The 24456-nt window shown below is 37.6% G+C and overlaps 1 protein-coding gene across 1 annotated transcript in view; it reads left to right on the top strand.

Annotated features, from left to right (window-relative positions):
• The window catches only part of LOC137245802 (uncharacterized), a 94318-nt gene extending 73497 nt beyond the window's left edge, over positions 1-20821 (top strand). Inside the window, exons 11-13 of the mRNA XM_067776999.1 lie at positions 2496-2595; positions 17032-17815; positions 19695-20821. Of these exons, the coding sequence (XP_067633100.1) occupies positions 2496-2595; positions 17032-17815; positions 19695-20341 (1531 nt within the window). The 3' untranslated portion in view covers positions 20342-20821. The remainder of the gene's footprint in view (positions 1-2495; positions 2596-17031; positions 17816-19694) is intronic.
• The last annotated feature ends 3635 nt before the right edge of the window (positions 20822-24456 follow it).

Here is a 24456-nt window from a genome sequence, read left to right as displayed (position 1 = left end):
AGCCATCTCACCTCGACATCGTCCATTATTCAGATCCATACATCAGGACAGGTATGATGAGCGAGGAATTTACTTTTTAATTGCCTGCTTAGTCTAAAGAAGCACTTGCTGGCAAGAGTTATTCTCCGTTTGAGTTCTAAGCCGGCATTGTTCTTGCTGTTATTGTTGCTTCCCAAATAGGCGATATCCTTCACAGTCTCGAATTTATGTCCGTCAACAGTCTAAGCAATAATATACACTCGTGCTTGTAACAACCTTTAAATAACTATGATTTCATGTTTTCGCTTCTAACTCATAATCATTTATCAGATATAAAAAATATCATTAATTGCAAGTAATTGTAATTTGCTAAACATCAACTTTTAAAATTTTAAATTAAATATTAAATAACCAATCACGAATGCTGTTAAAACAGTGACGTGCCTGCCAAGGTGCGAATGCGCCGATTCTTTATTGGATGACAGAAAGTACTTCGTCGTGTCCTCAATAAATTTTCTTTAAGTAACCAAAATGGGCGTGAGTTGAAAGATGACGTAGCTCGTTGGATACAAATTTTTCATTCGGCGGCTTTGTCTTTACATCATAATAAACGACATATCATCAGCACTGAAATATAGTAAAGTCAGGTTGTTTGCAGATGATGCGCTACTTGAAGTAAATGAAACGGACATTTCAATAGCAAGGAGCAAAATGCAAGAAGATTTGGACTCATTGTATAGATGGCTTTGCACTAATAAACTCAAGCTTAACGTTAACAAAACTAAGTTCATGGTTTTATCTAGGACGACCAATAGAGAATCACTTAATTTTGATCTAAAAATAATGAATACGAGCATTGAGGATGTCAAAATATTTAAGTACTTAGGGATCCTGATTAACAATAAACTGAGGTTTACAGATCATATTGATTATATTGTTGCCAAAATGGGCAAAAAAATTGGATTTTGGAAGAGATCGTGTAAACTTATTAGTAAGAAATATAAGTTGAAAGTTTATAGATCCATCATAGAACCGCACTACTTATATTGCCCCACAATATTCTTTATTGCCAATGAAACACAAGTAGACAGGTTTCAAATTATGCAAAACAAAGCTATGAGATTTATATTGAAAGTGAGGTACGACACTTCCATAAAGAGTATGCTTGATGCACTAAACTGGCTGAGCGTGAAACAGTTGATATTTTACCATAGTATGAAATTTGTATTTTATATCAAGCATGGTAAATTACCAGCCTACCTAAGTGAAAAACTTGTTTATGTGAATGAAACCCATTCTTACATAATCAGGGAAAATAATAATTTTAGATTACCTCTTCTCAAAACAGAAATGGACAAGCAAAATATATTTTACAAAAGGCTGAAATGTTTTAATGAACTACCTAATCATATTAAAAATTGTGAAAACTTAAACACCTTCAAAAAAAGTTTATTAGAATATTGCAAAACCCTTCCAATAAGATAAAATATTTTGTATCTGTATTTCATGTTACTGATCCTTGAGCGTACACGGCAATCCAAATAGACACAGAGGAACCTTATGCATCAGGTCAAATACATATATTGCTCGCAATCAAATTAGGAAAGAATTCCTGAAAAAATCGTCCCAGACAAACAGTTGGAGTGTTCATGTGAATCACGTATATTCCTACAACAATGATATATTATAGTTAATTATGTTTACATAAAAGGTGGGGCAGGGAGGATTGGAAACACGTCCTTTCCAACCGTCCGATAAGAGTGGCTTATTCTGCTGAGCTGCTAGCTTTTGGGTTGACCGGAATCAAATGCATTCCGACAGCGTAAATAATAAAACTGTCATACGTCTTGGAGTAGGGCAGGATTGAGAACACGTCCTTCCAACCTCCCAATGATATGACTCCAAGACTCGCCCGTTGGGACCACCAGTTCCCGTGCTGATCGGAATCTCATGCATTCCGACACCCCAAACGCTAGAAATCCTATTATTATTAAAATGTATTTAAAATTTGTAATAATCTAAGTTTTAGGCTTAAAACGCCGTAATAATAAATAAATAATAATAATAATAATAATTAAAAATGTTGGTCGCCTGCTCCCATACAACGAGCTATTGAAACAACTTTGATTGCAAGCTGCTAAAGAGGTCCGGGAAGTTTTGTCCTCATAGCAGTTATAACTCCTTTGGCTTCTTAACGTTTACCGTTTTGTAAATAAATTTCCGTTGTATACTTATTGTAAAAAAGGCGAAAAATTTTGACCTTTTGGAGGTTGGGTAAAACCCAAGTCTTTCTCCTTCAGACATGGTGTATAAGTTAAAATCAGATTAAAGCTCTAGCCTAGAGTTGACTTGAGTTAAACCTTGCCACGTTGGCCGCTTAAACCGAGATAAGCAGTAACAGTGGCTAACTCTAGTAAACTTTAGCTGTAGTAAACTCACACTGAAAAACCAGGCCTGAATAGATTAACCCTTATCTAACATAAATAATAATTCATAATTTCATCCATCTTTTCCAGATTCTTTTATTTGTACCATTTTGCATTCTATGCATATCATTATCGCTTTAGTGGGCAAAATCGTAGCTTAGCATTGGTGTCGTCGTGGCTATTTATTCAGGTGAGTAATAAATTCCATATTTTTATTGATAAGTATATGGGGCCATATTAATTTTCCTTTTGTTCATTACACCATGTTTATAAAAGCACAAAAGTTATTCTTACATGTACGTACAATCTTCCATCCCCAGAAGTTGAATTACTATCAGTCAAAATTTGTCCAAGGGTGAGCTTGTTAAAGCTATTTATTTTACGTGTCTCCTTTACTCGTGTTTTTCAATACGTACATACATATGTATGTTTATAGTCTAAAAGAGAGGGTGGTTACATTTCACCCTAGAGGAGGTGTACACCTCACACGGGCAGGCACTCCAAAATGCGTCCATATTCAATTACTAAATTAGCGATGTCTGCTCTTAATGCCTGAAAGGTCGGAATGCATAAGATTCAGAAGAGCATAAAAACTGGCGGTCGTTTAGTCAGCATACCGCTAGGTTATAAAGAACGTGTTTCGAATCCAGTCCTACCTCAAGGCTTAACGATAACTTTCATAATGCACCGTTAGTATTTTGGATCCACTCAATTGTTTGGATTTTACTTCAAATTACGCAGCATACATTTGTTTCGCTACATTCATTAAACGTGTTTGGAAATTCTTTGACATTTTATAGTATTTGATATGATTACACAAGCCTTTCTTAAAATTTAAAACTAATTATTTCGCTTAACAGTTGGCTCAACTCGCCGTTCATAAAACAAAATTTCTGTAAGTAAATTGACGGGGAAACATGTTTGCAACGTATCAATACAAGTTGTGTTCGCTGAAAGCGCCTATTGTTGTCAGACCGATCGACAAAGCTACTTTCAGTCCGATACAAGACTTTTCAGGACTAACCCTAACGGAAAGCACTCGTCGCTAAAATATTTTCAGTTCATTTAGCGGCATCTAAGAGCCTTGCTCCATCATATTGCCCGACGATGCAAAGGAAAGGAAATGAAAATGTTGTATATGTATGTAAGTGATAAGGTTTTACAGTGCCTAAGAAAACTTTTTGAATGTTTTCAAATGATCACTTTCTTGAATTATTTTACGTGAATACTAATCATCTACATAAATATCGTCCGCCCAAAATAAAATACCGTTCAACTCAAGAAGCCCGTTGTTCAGTAAACTTAAATAAGGCCTTTCTCAGAAAGTATTAGAGCTTTTATTGAATACCATTGGTGGGTTTTGAAATAAAGATTTCAGTAGTATGCTTAACCATATAAAATATTAACCCCTCCCTACATAGACGTGCATTTTATATGTACATACATTTTTTTACGTTTAGGTATAGCCGTCAGTTTTGTATTAAAACTTATTTGATTTTGTCAGCCGGTATATGCCGTCGTCTGTACAGTTATTTCTACATAGGTCACGTGCATTCTACATATGTAAATAGGTTTGCATGTTTTCTTGCATCCAGAGTTGGTTAGTTGGTTGGCCTGATGTAATTGATGCTGCCGTTGTAGATGAAATGATTCACGTGGCGCATATCGATATTCTGAAACTTCACGTGGTGGTGGAAAGTTCATTGTTGTAATATTAGCGATTGTAAATGTCAGTCCAAAATATTTATTACGATTCAGTAACTACAGGAAACTGATAATATATATCGTTAGCTTAATGTGAAAATATGCTAAGTCAACTTTTACGAATTTTACAGGAGACGAAAAAAATGAATAACTTTTGCTTTTGAGTGTAGAAACTTTGAAAAAGATAAATAAAATGTATGCCAACCCGCACTCATAACAAAATTTTATTTGTCAAACTATTTCTAACGGTTCTGATCTGGACTCTTTTGTCGGATGGTGCGCAGACAATAATTTATATTTAAATTCAAACAAATGCTGTGTTGTGTCTTATTCCAAAAAGACAACAGCCCCATACTTTATCTACAAACTAAATACTAAATCTCTTAATCGTTGTCAAAAGAGTAAAGACTTGAGTGTAATTTTTAACTCCAAACTCTCTTTTTCTAGTTCCATTGTTTCAAAATTTGTTGCAATGGTTGGGTTCAGTAGACGTAACACCAGTGACTTTAAGGAGTCTATGACATTGTAGGCACTTTATATATCCTTGGTTAGAAGTCGTCTTGAATATTGCTCAATAATATGGAATCCTTTCTATGAATATAACTCCTATAAAATTGAGAAAGTTCAAAATTTGTTTACAAAAATTGCTTTACGTATGCTTCATTGGTCAGACGGCCTCTCATCATATACCAGCAGGTGCAAATTGCTTGGTCTTCAGTCTTTGCATGACAGAACAACTTGAATCTCACTCATACTTGCCTATTAATGTAATAAACGTTAGCACGAATTGCTCTGATTTATGTAATTTGTTGATTCCATATATTTCAATGCGTGATCTTCGGCATAATAGATTACAAAGGCCGACAGCATCTCAGACTCAGGGACCGGACTATACATTTTCGAAGGATTTTGATGCGATGAATCGAAATCTGGCCTCAAAATTGCACTATCAGCTCTGATTTTCGAGATATCTTAACCTAAAAGTGCAAAAAACACCGTTTTTACCCATATTTGAGGTTTTGTAGCCTTGCAGATGTTTTCTTTCACCAATTTTAAAGGATGACATCTTTGAATACAAGTCTTCATCTTTAAATGGCGTTGAGTTTGCTCAAATATCATTTTTTTCGCTGAGATATCGTATTTGCCATCCTTTAATTTTGGTGAAAGAAAACATCTGCAAGGCTACATAACCTCACATATTGGCAAAAACGGTGTTTTTTGCACTTTTAGGTTAGGATATCTCAAAAACCAGAGCTGATAGAGCAGTGTCAGATTTGGATTCAGCGCGTCATAAACCTTCGGAAATATATAGTCTGGTTTCTGGGTTTAAATAATGGTTGAATTTTGTCGGCCTGTGTTATTTATCGAAATAAGTCATAAAACGAATTGTGCTATGAATAAACCTATAACTAGGACTATATATCTACATAGCAAGTTTATATAAGTTTAAGCTTGAATTGTTTTCTATTTTTAACTAGTCTGTAAGAAAGCATGTAGTTATCGACATTGAAGTAGATAAAAGTCAGCGCAAAGCATTTATCAAACACCAAAGGCATGTCGCAATTGGGTGAATCCAATTTCAAGGGGTTGTGTTCGCAACCCTCTCAAGGGGTTGCCAGCGCAATATATAGCTTCTCCAACCCAATTGTCAACCTCACCTACCCGTGGCGAATCATGTTTCATTGACAGCCGAGGCTCTGGCGACCCGAAGTTCCTCATGGAGCTAGGGGGTGGGGAGGGTGGGATCGCCTGGAAGGTTTAATGTGGTCGTATAAATCGTTCCCGATATGGTCGGGCTAGTACCTTAATAGTGCTTTGTTACCGGAATGTACCGCATCTATATCCGGCAAAGGACCATCAACATCGGGCCAAAGCCTTCGGGGAGTGTCTTTATCGTTAATACAACAACAACGAAGCATGCATTTTTAGACTGAATGAATTAAATAAGTAAATAAAATGGGCGCACAAGGGAATGATTGGTAAGTAATTCAGATTGATATTATTGACTGGTTGACTTAGCACATTTTTTTTTTTTTTGAACAGTTGACGACTTAGCACATTTACACATCATTGAAAACAGCACGTAAAAATTAAAAATTAAAATATTTTTTTTCTTGTGATCGATGTATTTTGAATTCAGTTTTAAAACTGTATTAAAATACAATTTTTCAAAAAAAGTTACTTAGCACATTTTCACATTAAGCTAACGATATGCATATAATTAAATTTTCATATTTTGCTGTTGGAAAACTGTTATGTATGTATGTATTTACTTATTTGGAAAGCCAAAAATTTTCCTGAACTATTTAGATTGTTCTGTATTTTTATGTCTTATCTTTACTTTGATCTACACTAGGACCAGTTTTCAAAGCTTTTAGTTTAAAAGCACAAAACTTTGAATGGCTTTTATCTCTGAAATTACGACAGTGACATCTTGAATCAGTACCACAGGACTGTAAGTTTTGTGTGTGTGTAGTTGACTTCACCAATGGCTCCTGGACTAAACTATGGCTCTTAAACGGTCGAATTACCTATCTGCGTCAACCAAAATCGCCCAAGTCCTGAACTCACTGCATTTTGTTTCACTCTATGCCAGGGGCGTAGCGACGGGGGGGGCGGGGTTTGGGGGTTTAATCCCCCCTTGCCTCAGGATCATTTGATTTTTTAGGTCATTCCCAACAAACATTTGGGTTAGAAAACAATTAGAAGACGAATCGAATTCTAATGTATTTCTCTAGGGTAGAAAGTTAGAGGACGGTTTGCGAAACTGTCGCGAATTATAGCATTCTCGACAAAAAGGGGACTTCGTTCTCGATATCGAGAAAAGGGTTAGAATTCTAATCGCATTCTAACGTCAAATTCTAATGAGAATTTTGAAGTGATGCGCAATTAAGTTCAATTATTTAAAATCAGCGAAATTTTCATTGTTTCATTTTATCAAATACGTTTATTTAATTTATAATCTTATGTATTAAGAATGAACATATTTCAAAGGCTTTTTCTATTATAATAAATTAAAACCGTACTTAAAGATTGAGCTTTGAGGTACGGATGAGGAAGCGTTTTCTTCATGCCATTCAAATAGCACTTCAATAATCTGCTCGCTTTCCTTTTTTAACTTTTTTTGATTAATTTTCAATTACTAGTATTTATTATTATAAATAAAAAAACTTATTTCGCAACTTGTAATATTTCCACTATTTTTATTTTGTTTGTATAACTCTAAGAATGAGTGATCATGTCATGCAAATAATCGATAACTGTGACAATAATCATAACATCGCATTTCTAGTGTTATTCGAATCGTTTCACAGTCGAATTCTAACCTAGTTCTCTAACCTAGTTTTCGATTCGAATTGCATTAGAGAACTACATTAGAATTCTAATGTGAAATTACAATATTACTCTCACGTTAGAAACTTTGTTTGCTGGGTTACAATTCAAATATTTGATGTTTTTATGTCTATGTTAATAAATTTCTTTATAATTCTGTTACGTATTTACTTTGTTGGTGATATTATATTTTTAATATGCAAGCATATGTATGTACGAAGTAAACACTTACATTTTAATCATATTCTGTTTCATAATAATTCTGCAATTTATTAAATATACAAATGTACATGGTAACTTTTACTATACCTAATTTCATAAAGAAGTTTCCTTGTAAATTTGCCTAACGACCATCTACATACATATCAGAGAACAGCAAAAATCGAACACAACAACGTTCGATTACATTCGGCAACATGATCGTGTTCAATGATCCAACTTTCTCCACATTTAAATAATGTTAAATTTACAGAATTTTTTCGAAGTACACATTGTGGAAAACTCATTATTATAATGTAATATCTACATTTTTTTTCATATCAAAAACACATTTTAAAATGTAAAAAACACATTAGTGTTTTTTCCGTGTAGATATGACTTTTTAAAATAAAATTTTTTTCTAATTTATTTAATAATTTGGGAAAATTTTAAACAACGTGGCATCATGACGGACAAGGCGACAGCTGTTTCGATTATACCTTGTAAATCTCTTCAAAGCCGTTTCTACCGGGAGTGGGAGTCGAACCCGCACTCCTACGATAGTTGAAATGGTTACAAACGCATTCAGCTACGTCATGCCTTAGTTGTTGTAAGGTTTTCCCCAATTGCCTTCTTTTGCATATATTCCTCTACACATCACATACTTCGTATGTAAATTATGTGTTGAAGTTATACATGTTTGTAAGGCGGTTTCAGAGAAACTTGGTATTTGTTGCTATTTTTGTTCTATTTATAGAACTACAACGAATTAACCAAATGTTGTCTGTTCGTATGAGTTAATCGGGGATTGCCCATATTGTTTTAAATTTATGGAAACATTTATTTCAAGCAATTTTTAATTTTATAATTTATTTAATAATTTGGAAAACATTTTTTTTTTTTTAATTATTAAATTTTTTTCTATTCGAGCAGTTTTTTTCTTTTGAATTTTATATACGTATACGTTAGATGTCATGCATAGGCTCAAAAAGCATGAATTTTACTTATTCCTGAAGGAGGAACTTCGGTTTTTTTTTATCAATTTATCTATGATTAATATTACAGGAATGCGATTCTGTGGCTTTTCCTAATGTTCACATGTTGTTGAAAATCTTGTGTACGCTTCCAGTAACAACGGCAACGAACGAGATATCTTTTTCAACTCTTAGGCTGATTAAAAACTATTTGAGAAACACGATGAGTGAAAATCGATTGAATGGCTGTGCATCACTAAGCATCCACCGTGATCAAATTGTTACCGTTGATGAAGTTTTAGATGAAATGGCAAAGAAAATCCGACGCATGCGCTTGAGTTTTTAATGTAACCTTTTTCATATCATATTCTACATACACGTACTTTAATGTTAAAGCACACCCTATACAACCAGTCATGACAACGAAACCGATATTCTTCAGTTTCTTGATGCTCCATGTCAATTATCGTTGCCTATCAAACATATAACACCTAAAGAAATTCGTATTGAAATCGAAAAGCTTGGCAAAAATAAGTCTCCAGGATACGACAAAATTGATGCTAAAGTAGCCAAGTGCTTACCAAAAAAAGGTATAATGTTTTTGACACTAATATACAATTCTATATTAAGGTTAAATCATTTCCCTACGCAGTGGAAATGTGCAGAAATTGTGATGGTCCCCAAGCCTAACAAACCAGAAAACGAAATAACCTCATATAGGCCCATCAGTTTATTGACACTGTGCTCAAAAATATTTGAGAGAATATTTTTACGTAGAATCTCGCCAATACTTAAAGAAAATAATATAATACCTCACCATCAATTTGGTTTTCGGCGATATCATGGTACACCTGAGCAATGCCACCGAGTTGTAAATTTCATTGTTGACTCTTTTGAACGAAAAGAATTCTGTTCAGCTGTGTTTTTGGATATACAACAAGCATTTGATAAAGTTTGGCACTATGGCTTGCTATATAAAATTAAAAAATTATTCCCATCACCAATTTATCTGATTCTAAAGTGGTATCTTGCTAATAGATCCTATTATGTAAAAGTTAATGATGATACCTCTACCATAACATACATTAAAGCAGGCGTACCTCAGGGAAGCGTTCTCGGACCAGTCCTTTACACAATTTTTACATCCGACATGCCAGAAACTGAAAATGTATTTATTGCTACATATGCCGATGACACGGCTGTACTAGCGTCCAATGTATCTCCAATCGAAGCTTCCAACCTAGTCCAGAAGGAACTAAATGAGATCCAGTCCTGGTTAGACCGTTGGAAAATGAAGGTCAACTCAAATAAATCTGTGCATGTGTTATTCACATTAAGGCGAAATGACTGCCCCCCTGGTCGTATTTATGGTAATACCATTCCAAAACGTGACAGCGTCAAATATTTAGGCTTGCATTTAGACAAGCGGCTAACATGGAAATGTCATATTCAAGCCAAAAGAACGCAGCTAAAAACTAAAACTAAAAAACTATATTGGTTACTTGGACCTAATTCACCTCTATATCTCGAGACTAAACTCTTATTATATAAAGCTATATTAAAACCCGTATGGACTTATGGCATACAGCTTTGGGGTACAACATCAAATTCAAATATAGAAATATTACAAAGATATCAGTCTAAAACCTTAAGATTGATCACAAATGCCCCCTGCTTCATCACAAATAAAGCCATCCATTCAGATCTAAATATTCCGTTTATAAAAAATGAAATTAATAGATTCAGTGCAGCATACCTACGCAGAATCAGCTATCATGACAACCTGCCGGCTATTACGTTATTAGATGAAACCAACGAAATCATAAGGCTTAAAAGACATCATGTTCTAGACCTACCGTTTAGAAACTAACTAAAAAAAAAAAAAAAAAGTAAAACATAATAATAATCAAACTACTAATTAATTGATTCTTTCTTTCTCTATATCTAAATATGTATATGTTATCATATGTATATGTACGTTGTACATTTGTCACTGTATTATTATTGAACTCACTGGAGATCAATAATACAAGTCAAACTCCCATTGTTAAATAATTTGCTTATTGTTCTATGAATAGATTGCAAATATATATATTCAAAAAAAAAAAAAAAAAAAAGGACACTGCCTTAACATCAGTAAGAATGCAGGTACTCGAGTTCGTCGCTCGGTACCCGAAAAGCTAGTCAATGAAGAAATGTAATTCAGAAACGGTAATCATGGGGAATGTTGTAATTTTTCTCTATCAACAATTTTAAAAACTTTAGAAACAGAATAGTGAAACATTAAAGGTAACGTCTTGTTATTCAAAGTGTGCTCTACTTGAACTGCATTTAAATCTGCTATAAAACTGCATACTAGAAAAGAGTAAGAAAAATGTTTCAAATCATTTTTAACACCACCAGGCGTAAAAGTAAAACATTAAATGCATCTTCCAGCGAGGACATTTTAAAAATTTTCAATTCTCATTCATACATTCTGTGGATCTTCCAATGTTTAGTCATCGGCTCCCTACATTTTGTTTTCATGTAAAGAAACATAAATTCACTCTGCTTGGGCGCCTACTCGTTGAGATCAAAGACTTTAGTTTTCTTGCACTGAAGAACATTAGTGATTTTCACGTTCGACGTAAGCCCCTCAAAACACATTCAAGTGTTTTCGCAGTTGAACCTTTTGTATTTTAGTTTTAATTCAACGCTGTTGTTTCTCATTAAAATTATATGTTAAAAAAAAAAAAATTGTTTGTGTTATTTAAACTTGAAAAGAAACAATTTGTACCTTGAAATACGAAAACGAGTTAGATAATTTTTAAATCTTTATGACCTTAGATTTGAATCGTCTGCTCATCTTATACATTCGTAAATTCTAATGAGTTGTAGACGCTTTTCACAATAGTTTGTTTTTATTAAATTAATATGCTTTATTGTGATAGAATAACTGAAATAATTAGACATGCCGGCTGATATTATGGCTAATTCCATCAAGCCTAAGATTTCATCAGCCTTTTTGGTGTTTCTGTTTTGTTGTTGTTGTATTTCATTTAATTTGCTCCATGCAGTAGAGCTGAATCAATATGTTTCTGTAACAACTCGAGTTCGAACCTGAGCTCGGAGAGAATATAATATTTAATTTGAAAATACAAAGACATTTGATGAAGTATTTGGCAGGATGGAATTAGCCACAATGTCAGCCGGTATGTTTAATTCTTTCAGTTATTCTGTCACAATAATGCCCAGTTTTTCAATGCGAGTTAAAACTACAGTTAAAGTTGACTAGACCTTAACCGCTTCCCAAGGCAGTCGGTTCTATGTACCGGAGCGACTCGGGATTTTTCCCGACCAAGGACTGTCATTTCAGTGTGACCCCATTTAATTTGTTTCGTCCGTCCCACAAATTGTCATCCTCCCAGCAGCTTCTTGCAGCAGGACTGCTACATATTCTCTTACTCCGGGAAGGTATCGAACCCAATCCGGGTCCGTCTCCTGACCCCGGTCATGAGAAATGGTTTTGCTGCATTTGCCAGAAAAGAATCTTTTTAGGACGGTCATACTCTGTTCAGTGTGTCTCGTGCAAGGGATGGTTGCATCGGACAGGTTGTTCTGGGCTTGATCCCAAAACCCGACGTCCACGTAACTTTTATAAATCTTTTGTGGCTCCTTGCTGCTCACGCCCAAGGGCGTCCCGTAGTCTACGCCTAAGCGTATCCCCACTACCTTCCAGCAGCTTCGCTGCTCAGCAAGCCACAACAAGTACCCGCTGCTGCTCGCGCCCCACGGCGCCAACAACTCAAACAGCTGATACCACTCATGACTACTACCTTCGTAGTAGAGCTGGTAGCAATGCTGAGCATCAGCCCCTGCCCCCGTCTTTTACTCCCCCCCTCTTTTCTGGCAGCAATCGTGCAGGTCAGGGAAACAGACTCTTAGTCCCTGCCTCCGTTTGCACCGTCTGCCAGCACAGAATATATAGGTTTGCGACATCCGCTCAATGCAGCTCCTGCCTTGGGTGGTGCCACTTTCCTAGATGTTCTGGTCTCCGCGACGGCAACCCCCGACGGGTTTCATCGCGCCATGTTGCCAGGTCGCAAACCCAAATCATCCGGGTACCCCAATGCTTGCCCAAGGGCGCCCAGTCCCAAGGCCACAACAGCAATTGCGTCCTGGCCTTCCACAACCTAGGCGTAGTCACCCCTCACTTACCCCTAGAGTGGCGGCGTCACCCCTCATGCACTTCAGAATTCTGCAGTTCAACTGTAATGGACTAACTGGGAAGATTACTGAGATAGTCGATTTCATGAAGCGGCACAACATCCGCATTGCTGCGCTTCAAGAGACTAAACTCACAGCAAGATCTGCATTGCAGACCTGCTCTGGTTATAATGTCCACAGGAAAGACCGCGAGAGCGGAAATGGAGGCGGCCTCGCGTTTATTATACACCACTCTGTGCAATATCATATATTTGATCCTGGCCTCGACCGCAGTGACAATGTCTTAGAACGTCAAGGCCTATCTGTCCGGTCAGGCGATGCAAATCTAGAAATCATCAACATCTACATCCCTCCTGTCACCTGTTGCCCCAGTGGATACCGCCCTAATATCGAGGCCTTACTCACTGGCAACAATCGCATTATCTTAGGCGATTTCAATGCCCATCACGACCTATGGCATTCAAACTTGCGGGCGGACAGTAGGGGTGAGATGTTGGCGGATCAAATAGACGAAACGACGTTCTGCACAATAAACGGAGACGCCCCCACGTATGGTAGGAAGCTGTCATAGCTCGCCAGATATCTCAATCGTGAGCGCAGAACTCGTAAACTGCGTCAACTGGCAGCCGATGGTAACATTGGCATCCGACCACCTGCCCATACTTATTTCGTTCGAGCGTACTGCCGACTTCATCGGCACCGAAAAACGCACTTTCATAAACTTCAAAAAAGGAAAGTGGGAAGAATATAAATCTCCAACAGACAGCAGCAGACAGTTGCCCTCCCTATCCCGACTGATGCCCGCCAAGGGGAGCGTGCCTTCCGTAAGGTCATTGAATCCGCCTCGGCACATTTCATTCCCGCCGGGAGAATTCCCGAAATCCGGCCCCACTTCCCGGCGGAGGCCGCGAGCTTAGCGAGGGAACGCGACCTTATAAGACAGCTTGATCCAGGCGACCCCCAAATAAGGGTTATAAACCAACGCATCAGATTGCTTGTGGACGAACACAAGCGGGCGAAATGGGAAGAGCACCTAAGAGGTTGTAACCTCTCTACCGGTGTAGGTAAACTTTGGTCCACCGTAAAGTCCCTATCGAATCCGACTAAGCACAAAGACAAAGTTTCCATCGCCTTTGGCGATAAGGTGCTGTCGGATGCGAAAAAATGCGCGAGCGCTTTCTGCCGACAATATATAATGCATCCTACGGTCGACAAAGATAGACGGAGAGCCAATAGACACGCACATAAACACAAACTCAGCGCGTCACCAATTACCATCACCGCTAGAGAGGTTGAGGACGCCATTGGTCGCGCTAAACCATCCAAAGCAGTGGGCCCAGACGGCATAGCCATGCCGATGCTTAAAAACCTAGGGAAAGAGGGTTTCAAATACTTAGCGCATGTCTTCAACCTGTCTCTTTCCACCTTTGTCATACCCGAGAAATGGAAAATGGCCAAGGTGGTCCCGCTACTAAAGCCTGGGAAACCAGCTAACGTAGGTGAGTCATATCGTCCGATATCTCTCATATCGCCAGTGGCAAAGACGCTTGAAGCCATTTTGCTCCCTTATTTCCAAGCACATTTGCAGCTAGCCCCTCATCAGCATGGCTTCAGAAAACTCCATAGCACTACCTCCGCGCTAAATGTCATTAGCACCCAGATAAATTGCGGTTTGAATCAATATCCCCACCATAGAACAGTACTCGTAGCGTTAGACCTATCAAAAGCTTTTGATACGGTCAACCATGGCTCGTTACTGCAAGACCTGGAAGGGTCCACCCTTCCCCCATGTCTTAAAAGGTGGACCGCAAATTATCTGGGTGGTCGGCAGGCATCGGTGCAATTCAGAAACGAAACATCAAAACAAAGGAGAATTAAACAAGGGGTGCCACAGGGTGGTGTCCTATCCCCGCTTTTGTTTAATTTCTACATATCTAAGCTACCTTCACCACCGGAAGGAGTCACAATCGTTTCCTACGCCGATGACTGCACAATAATGGCCACAGGCCCAGGCCCAAAGATCGATGAGCTATGCAATAAAATAAACGGCTATCTCCCTGATCTCTCCAGTTTTTTCGCCTCGCGAAACCTGGCATTGTCACCGACTAAATCTTCCGCGACCTTATTTACAACATGGACGCCCCAAATGTCGACCATATTGAACATCCACGTCGATGGCACTACGCTACCGACTGTCCTACACCCCAAAATCTTGGGTGTGACGTTTGATCAGGATCTACATTTTGGTGCGCACGCAACCGCAATTGTTCCAAGAATTCAGAGCCGTAATAAAATCCTCAAATCCCTTGCTGGCAGTACCTGGGGAAAAGATAAAGAAACGCTCTTGACCACATACAAAGCAATTAGCCAGCCGATTACGTGCTACGCGTCACCCATATGGTCGCCAAGCCTAAAAACCACCCACTGGAAGAAACTACAGGCCTGCCAAAATACTGCTCTCAGAATCGCCACGGGCTGTCTTCTTATGTCCCCAGAACACCATCTGCATAATGAGGCGAGAATACTCCCCATCAGGGAGAGAAATGAGATGCTGACTAAACAGTTTCTGTTGAATACCCAGAAACCTGGGCATCCCAACAGACATCTGATTGACGAACCAGCACCGCCTAGGGGCCTAAGGAGTCATCTCCGTAAGCATTTTGAGGAAATACGGCACCTGAGAACCCAGCCGTATGAAGCGGAAAAACACAAGCAGGTCCTTGGTGAACTCCATAGACAGGCGTCGGACCTTTATGTCGGGAATTGCCCGGTGAATCCAGTACTTGAAGAAAAATATCCAGAACTCGCAGAAGAGGAACGCATACTCCCCAGGGAAACGCGTGTCACTCTTGCTCAACTTCGTTCTGGATACTGTAACAGGTTAAACTCTTACCTATCCAGAATCAACCCCGACATACAAAATGTATGCCCTGCTTGCAATGTGTCCCCACATGACACCAACCATCTCTTTAATTGTAATGTGGAACCAACGCCTCTAACACCCCTTTCCTTATGGTCCACCCCTGTTGAAACGGCAAGTTTCCTTGGACTCCCGTTAGAGGATATTGATGACAATTTGTGATCGGTCGCGCCTATTGGGTGGGGCGAGCATTGTTACAACAACAACAACAACTAGACTTTAACCCTGCCACTTTAGCCGCTTAATGGCATATCTCCACCTAGATTTATTTAATCTCATATTTTAACCTGGACTGTCTCCACTGTAAAGTGGGGCCACTTGCACAGTTTCAAATTTTGTGAAGTTTTTCAGCCACACAAAATTTTACATTGTCGAATTAAGCACATACATTTTCAAAAAGCAAAAAAATATTTGAGTATTTCATTTTGATACATTTTTTATTGTATCGACGTTTGGCAATGGAAATCAAAACTTGAAATCTTCAAAAAAGATCTGTCATCTATGAATTTAAAAACTGCTCCTACCTTAAAATATTTTCCAATCAAAAAATTGCATGGCATATGAATTGTAGCCTGCCATACCTGAAATATTTGTAATGATTGAACAAATGATTGAAGATTTAATGAAGATTTAACTTAAATCTTCTGCGTTTCGAGATTTAATTTTATATGATAAAACTTATAACATTTAACGTTAAATCCTTTCAGATGTATTAATCTCGAATAAAGCTCTAAGTGGATTTATGCTATAAGCGGAGATGAGCAGCAAAATTTTATGTTTTTGAACAAAGTGGCCAGGTTTAATGGAGTTGAAACTTGCACTGAAAAATCGGACATGAAGCATAATAATTTAATAAAATTAAATTATTGTGAAAGGCGTCTTTAGCTCATTAGAATTCACTAATGTTTAAAATCTTTAAATAAGAAATTTATAAAAATACGTTAAAAAGGGTGAAGTTTCGAACTTTGAAACCCCATACCTGGGTTATGGGGTCTAACTTCGAAAACGCCGAAAATAAATTTTCTGCCTATGGGTCGATATCCGCGAAAAAAATTGGAGCCGAGGCCCTTCAATATGGTAGGCGAGCACGCTGCCTCCACACCACGGTACCAATAATAGACAAGACAAAGTACAACCCTAACAGCGTAATTATAACGGATTTATTTATCATGTAAAATTTTTATTTTCCTTCTTTAAAAAAAATTATATTTGTGTGTGAGGGTATTTAGCCATTTTACAATTTCTTTTTTTTCATATTTTTTCTATTTTCCTCTCTTTGCGACTCTTTTAGCATTCTATGCTGTTCTTTTTCCATCGTTACGAGCTGCCTGTCATTATTCAGCAAGCGCAAATTCTTATCATAACAAACAATCAGAATGTGGCTGGGAATGGGCCACCACAACAACAACAACATTTGCAGGGCCAGGGACGCCGTGCTGCCGTTCTAATGGGCCGCTTATTTCGACGTCCTATGCAGCAGCAGCAACAGCAGCAACAGCAAGAACAACAGCAACAGCAACAGGCAATTGAAGCTTTGCGAAATCAAATACCATTTTTTGGTGCCCTAATGCAACGACGCGCGGGAGCTGTAGACATTCTTCGTCGCTCTCTGCTTCAGGGTTGGACGGGAGGTCCACCTGTTCGTTTCCAAATCGCCAATTTGCAACGCATAAACTTACGTTCCATTCAGATAAATCCTGCAAATTTGAATGGAGCGACCGGTGTAGCAGGGGCGGCGGCTGCGGCGGTTGTGGAGAATGAAACAGCAACAACTACAACTGAAAGTAATAATGCAAGAATTGATGGTAATACCACAATGACACAAGAGGCAAATGTAATGGGTTCGATTAATGGAGCAACTGAAAGCAATACTAATGTTATCAATCATCCCACCATACCCACAACCACCATTGGCATAACGATCTCTTATACTACAGCAAGCGGTGGTGAAGAAGATGTGAGGCATGCAACTGGTGTTAGCAACACAGAGCCCATTTTATTAGCTGCAACTACGTCGTCTGGGGCATCAACTGCAAATGTTGCATCGAATGCTGGAACGACAACACACGCAGCAGGTAAACAATTTCTACAATTACAACATTCTTTTGACTTTTTTGATCTTAAAATTTCATGTTACATTAAATATTTCTATGCATTATATTAGACCGCTGCAAAAAAGTTTCGTTTAGCCGAAAAAAAATCCATCAATCTATAAGTAATCTTACACTTTTCGATTTTCCATAAGAGTTTTGGACAGAGGCCGTATCGCTTTTTACGTGATCGAATGTAATTTTTTAAATCCCAATAACTCTCAAATGGCGAATCGGATTAATTAAATCAGGCATGCTTAACCAACGAAACGATATCATTTCGTTACGATAATCAACGTTAATAAACGAAACGAAGTCATTTCGTTTCGTTTATTAACGTTAATATCGTCAAATTAACGTTATTTTGACGTTCTTAACGTTAATAAACGAAACGAAATGACTTCGTTTCGTTTATTAACGTTGATTATCGTAACGAAATGATATCGTTTCGTTGGTTAAGCATGCCTGAATTAAATATTCCAACTAGCGACAATGCGCACTCAGTGGATTCATATTTTGTTATTATTTTTCCAAATAGTCTTGCTATCTCATATTTATCGTTTGAGTGAAAATGATTTGCTATCCGTGATCGTAAGTGACGATACGGCCCTAGATATGTAATACGTGTTTTGAGGAGGTGAATTTCAGTGCAAAATTTTAAACTTTGTGAGCCTAGTACGTTTGCTAAAATTCCTAAATTATTGATACCCAAATCTGTATATGGCTGAATCCCAAATCCGGTCCAAAACTTTCTATTAAATTGCCTTATCTGGACCTACATATATTACGTTTTACGATCAGTGACTGAAAACCAATTTCATTCAAACTATTTCTAAAAACGAGTCCTATTTGTCCCGAGTTTCATAATTCATGAATGCGTTCCACCATTTCAAAGCCATTGCTTAAAAACATGAGTTTCGCTCACGCATTGTAAAACGTAATACAGGCCCTGATATTAAATTGAGTTTTCTCTATTTAGAGCTGAAGCTTTACCAATTTCATTTATTGAAAATGGTGTAGAAGAAAGTGGGTATAGTAAAAGGAAAGTGTAAAGAAAATGTAGATTATAGTGCAAGGTAGGATCGCAGAAAGCCGGGAAGCGAGAAAAGAAAGGTAAAGGCAGAAATTAAATATAAAAAAGTAAGATGGGGGAGGGGCAGGAAAAGTGAAAGGGAGAAGAAGCAGAAGACGAGTAGATAAAGTGTGTAGCTAAAGAGATAGGTGAATGGAGAAAGCGGGGAATGGATGAAAGGAAAAAGGGAAGGATTGACTAAGACCGAGAGGGATCTGAGGAGAACAGAGCACAAGGTTGAAAGGAGTATTAATGCATAAAAACACCCTCCTTGGCTGGCTCAACACCTTGTTTAACACAAGACGGACTCGCCATAGGAAGTGACAGAAAAAAATTAAAATTTGTAAAAATTTCAGAAGATAGAATCTGTATATTCTCGACGATGCGGTAAAAGCTGCTATCTTCACTTTTCACTGAATATGACTTTTTAATACTAATGAAACGGGAGACGACTTCTGCGTGAAAAGTGTGTGTTAAATGTATCTCAAAATCAAGCCAGCTATCTCCATAAGTTTTTATACGTTTTGAAATTGAGTAATTTCGCTCTACTCTAAAATTTAGTTTTATGCAGTTAGCAGCCTTTGCAGCATCGTCGACGATATTCAACAAGTGGAAGCCAACCGCGACTAGTTTAAGTAGGAAAAGTGCAAAATATAGGAATAATTACTTTATTCAAACTGTAAGTAATCAAAAAGGCGACTACTTAATTAATAATTTTTTTTTTTTGGTTAATCGCACAGCACAAGTTCTTGTACTTGTAATATATATTTTCTGTTTTATATTTTCTTAAAGGCCAGCAAAGCTTGAATCGTGATGATGAACATTTACACCCAAATTATACTAATACCAATAATGAAACAACAATGCCGAAGCTAAATGAAAATGTTATACAAACAACAACATTTAACGCTAAAAATAATAAATTGCTAATTAACGAGAAAAATATTTATAGAAATCATGCAACTCTAACTGATTCCACTCAAAATCCTAATTGTTTGGGACCTAACGAACCGGCAACCGTAAGAACATTAGAGAAAGCTGAAGCTGAAAATTCTGAAAAATCTACAATGACTACAAACACTTCACCTGGCGGAGTGTTAACAACGCTTCAAAGCAGCCAAGAGGTGGTGGCGATATTAAATACTTCAATCCCACAGCCATTGTTGTTAACAAAAACTGCAACATCAATAGCGAGGTCTTCATCAAGTCCACCAACACCAGCGGACATCAATACATCCATGGCACATATGGAGTCAGATGCATCACAGTTCACATCACCAGTGTCATTAATATCAAATGACACACTGAAAAGTGATGATCATGACGATAAAATCTGTCCCGTCCCTCAGTCACCCACACAAAAGCAGGCGCCATCGTGGGAAAGTTCCGTGTCATTGTCAAATATTGAATGCGTTATCAATTCCGAGGAGGCTTCTTAAATCTAGTGCAAAGTTCGTGGTCAAAATGTGGCATCCATAAAATAAGTACAGTCTCTTAACATAGTTAGTCCTTATGATTGGGGCAAGTTTGATCCATAAAAAAATTATGACGAAAGTTTTAGGCCAATGACAAAATAATAAAACGGAAACACTATCAAATTTATTTTGCTTTTATGTATGTATGTATGCTTGTATATATGTAAGTATATGCATTATACAATACACTTCATTCATATTAGATATTTTTTTTAGCTTTTAATTTGTAAAAATATTTTAAACAATTAAGAAAAGAAAACTTTGGTTAAATAATATTTTTTTGAAATCTAAAGTATTGAAGTGTTTTATTATTAGTTAATTTTTTGTTTGTTTGTTTATGATCACAACAAAGGGATTACCTTCTTTATGCTAACTAAACAGTTTTTCTTTAAATGTAGATATAATATGATGAAGATGAAAATAAAAAAATAAAACTGGAAAACGTATACCTGGTTTTCACTTGGTAAAGTTAATTCTGTCATAAGACGTCAACTGCGTTTGCCATCCGTTTTGACTAGGAAGTTACATTTATAATGACAAACAATTTGAAATGCCAATTGCTCACCAGTATGAAACATTTGGTATCAGAACCTCATTCCATCAATTGATGATGTCTCAGCATGTGAAACCACTGGATGGAATGTAACGGGATATCAAACAATTTGAATTCAGTTATGCGATACAATGGAAAAGCATTCGGCACCAAATGACCATCGTGACATATATTTTGACATAATAAAAACTACCTACATACATACATACATTCTGGGCATTCCAAAAGGGAGCAGTTTTCCCGGCATCCTATGAAAACGCTGAAATCGGAATTTTTCTGATATGTGGAAAAAACCATTTTGCCTTCCGTCCTTCGCTGAATTTTTTGTAACATTTTAAATACATTTTTTTAGTTAATTTCTTTAAATGAAAGTTATTGCAAAAAAAGCTGCCGCAAAGACAGATGAATGGATGAGCATGGTAACATACATTTTTTTTTTTCAATTGAGACTACCGATTTTTTGGTTGACTTAAGTAGAATATCAAAAAAAAATCGCTACCTGCTGTCATCGTTCAAGTCGATAAAGGCTACCGAAAAAATCAATTTTTTTTTTGTACAAAAGAATGTAAACAAACTTCTTGTTGTTCCTCTTTTCCAAGAGTACGTACGCAGCATTGCTGCACGCTGAACTACATTAAGCTTTCATGCTTTGTAGCTTGCATAGCCGACGCCTCGTATGCAGCTCTCCATTCAAATACATGCGTTCGATATCAAAGCGTACATATTTCGTGTGCAGTGTCTAGTACGCGTCTACGAAACAACGCCTCGTGTGCATCTTCCTCACTTATATTTTGCTCTTGAAAATGTTGTTTTGTTAATTTTGCATAATATTTTATGAATTTTGTATTTTACAAAATTTTCAAAACTGAAGTTGAATTGTTTTCCTTTCCTGCAGGGATTAAGCTATTTATTCGATTACAATTGAACTTAGGTGAGTGGTAACCAAGTGGCCCGTGTTCTGGGCAGCGCTTCGGATCTAGATAAAGAAACTGTGTTAGATTTGTAGAAAAACAGCCCCACTCCTGCAAGAGCTTAGAAAACACATGTGAATGATGACATTAAAAACGTACTACGTGACGGAAGTTTTTAGCCCGACGTTGGGTTACTCGATTTGTAGTTAGTTCCGAAAAGAACCTAAAAACAACCCGAAATAGTCCTGAAATAATGAATACAATAGCGAAATTGTCCAGAGTTTCAAAGTAATCCCTAAAGAGCCACGTCTGGCCCATTGTTAAGAAATTTCTTTGAAATTTTGAAAAATTTCAGGTTTGAATTGCTTTTTATTTTTTTATAATTGAAAATTTATTTTTTATTTTGGAATAGGCAGGTGTTCCGTTCCATCTTCTATTCAAAATTAAAATATAATTTTCAAGTAATAAAAAAAAATTTAAAAAACAATTAATTATCATAAAAATTATTTGTATAGGCCTTTAGCTCGAATTCGAACCTGGAAACCTTTACAATATGCCAAATAAAACACAAAACTATTGTTATTTTTTAAAATTAATAAGAAATTCGTTTGACAATAACATATTTATATATTTCATTACAGTCAATACAAAACACAGTTTCCCCGCCCCACACTTATACTTTGCTACTCGCTGGCTTAATAACCAAACTGATTGATAACTCAAATGAAACTACTATTGGCCGCCAGATCGCGTGCTTAATCAAACTGATTGATAGCTCAACTCAAACTGAATTACTTCTTACTCGCTTGCGCCACTTTTATAGTTTACGCTGCATACATCTAGGCTCTTCTATTTCCAGAACTTACTAGTTAGTTGCGGCTACAAAATCGCCAGCCACAACTACGTGCACAAATTATTGCCCTCTCTTGTCATAACTCAGATAAGATATATGCTTGTGTTTGTGCATTGCCGCTCCGCTGCTCGTATACGTACATATGTGTAGACGCAATTATTTATTCGTTTATGTAGATACATAATGATTGAATTACTGATGAGAATGTTTGTAGTTTACAGTCTCTCGAGCACACATAGGCGTATGAGTAAATGCATCTGTGTGTGACATCTCTTTCGGCTGCCTTATGTATGTGTATACATGATTTGATTATTGACGTAAATACTGCTTGGCATGGCCTTAGCATCGCCTTAGTGATGGTATATCTTAGTGATGCTAATATCCGTGACACTGCCCTCCACCTAAGTCTGACCGTCCCGATCAGACAAATCTCTCGATCTAAACGCTGCTAATCTCTCCAAATGAACCACTTTCATTTTGGTTCGTGGTTTGGTAGTGGTTTGTATGCGTTTTACAACTTTGTATGGGCCTTCCCAGTTACACTGCAATTTCGGGGACAAACCTTTTTTTCGTTGTGGGTTGTATAGCAGCACCAAATCTCCTTCCTGAAACCCTTCCGAATTAATTGCTTTATCGTACCTCGTTTTCATCTTGTCACTCTTAATCTTTGTTCGTTGCCTTACCAGATCGTGTATCTCTCTCAGCTCTTCTTCCAAGACACCAGTGGATTTCTTAACATTCCTCTCCGCATCGGCATCTATCCCATACTTCAAATCAGCTGGCAGTCGAAGGTCATTGCCAAAAATTACCTTTGCGGGAGTTTGGCCCGTTGTGTCATGTACTGCCGATCGGTAGGCCATCAAGAATAATGATATGTGTGTATCCTAGTCCTTATGGTACTTGTCTACTACTTTCCTTAAATGCTCCTCCAATGTTCTATTGAAACGTTCCACCATACCATCGGACTGAGGATGCAATGCAGTTGTCCGTGTTTTTCGAATGCCCAACTTCTTGCACATTTCTTGGAACACAGCTGATTCAAAATTCCTGCCTTGGTCAGAATGTAACTCCATTGGTACACCATACCTTGCAACCCATTCGTTTTTAACCACTTCTGCTACTGTTTCTGCTTCTTGGTTTGGGATTGGGTATACCTCTGGCCATTTACTGAAATAATCCATAACCACCAGTACGTATTTGTTTCCGCGGTTGCTAGTAGGAAATGGACCTGTGACATCCATGGCGATCCTTTCAAATGGTGCACCTGAAATATACTGCTTCATCTGGCCATAACTTCGGGTTTTGGGCCCTTTAGCTCTGTTGCATACCTCGCAATTGGCAATCCACTCGGTGACCGACTGACGGCAACCAACCCAATAGAATCTCTGCTTAATTTTCTCGAGTGTCTTGGTGATTCCAAGATGAGCTCCACTTGGACCATTGTGCAGTTCGCTGAGCACGTCAGGAATCCTCTTTCTGGGAACAACTATCAGTTTCTTCTTGCATTGACCATACTCACTTTCCCATACTCGATGAAGGCAACCGGATATCAATTCTAAACTGTTCCACTGTGCCCAATATGACTTCGCAATGGGACTCTCTGCTGACATCTCCACTCTGCTTGGTCTTTCGTTTCGTTCGAGCCCTTGCATAACATGTGACAGATCTGCATCTTCTAGCTGACACTTTCTTAGTTGTTCCTTGTCCCATTCATCCGTACACGTTATAGTCATTAGCCGGACATCTTTAATGTCTTCTTTAG

Source organism: Eurosta solidaginis, chromosome 3, assembly GCF_040869045.1.
Source record: "Eurosta solidaginis isolate ZX-2024a chromosome 3, ASM4086904v1, whole genome shotgun sequence".
NCBI classification, from domain to species: domain Eukaryota; kingdom Metazoa; phylum Arthropoda; class Insecta; order Diptera; family Tephritidae; genus Eurosta; species Eurosta solidaginis.
Note: the sequence above shows the minus strand (reverse complement) of the source record. Positions and strands in the feature narration are given on the sequence as shown.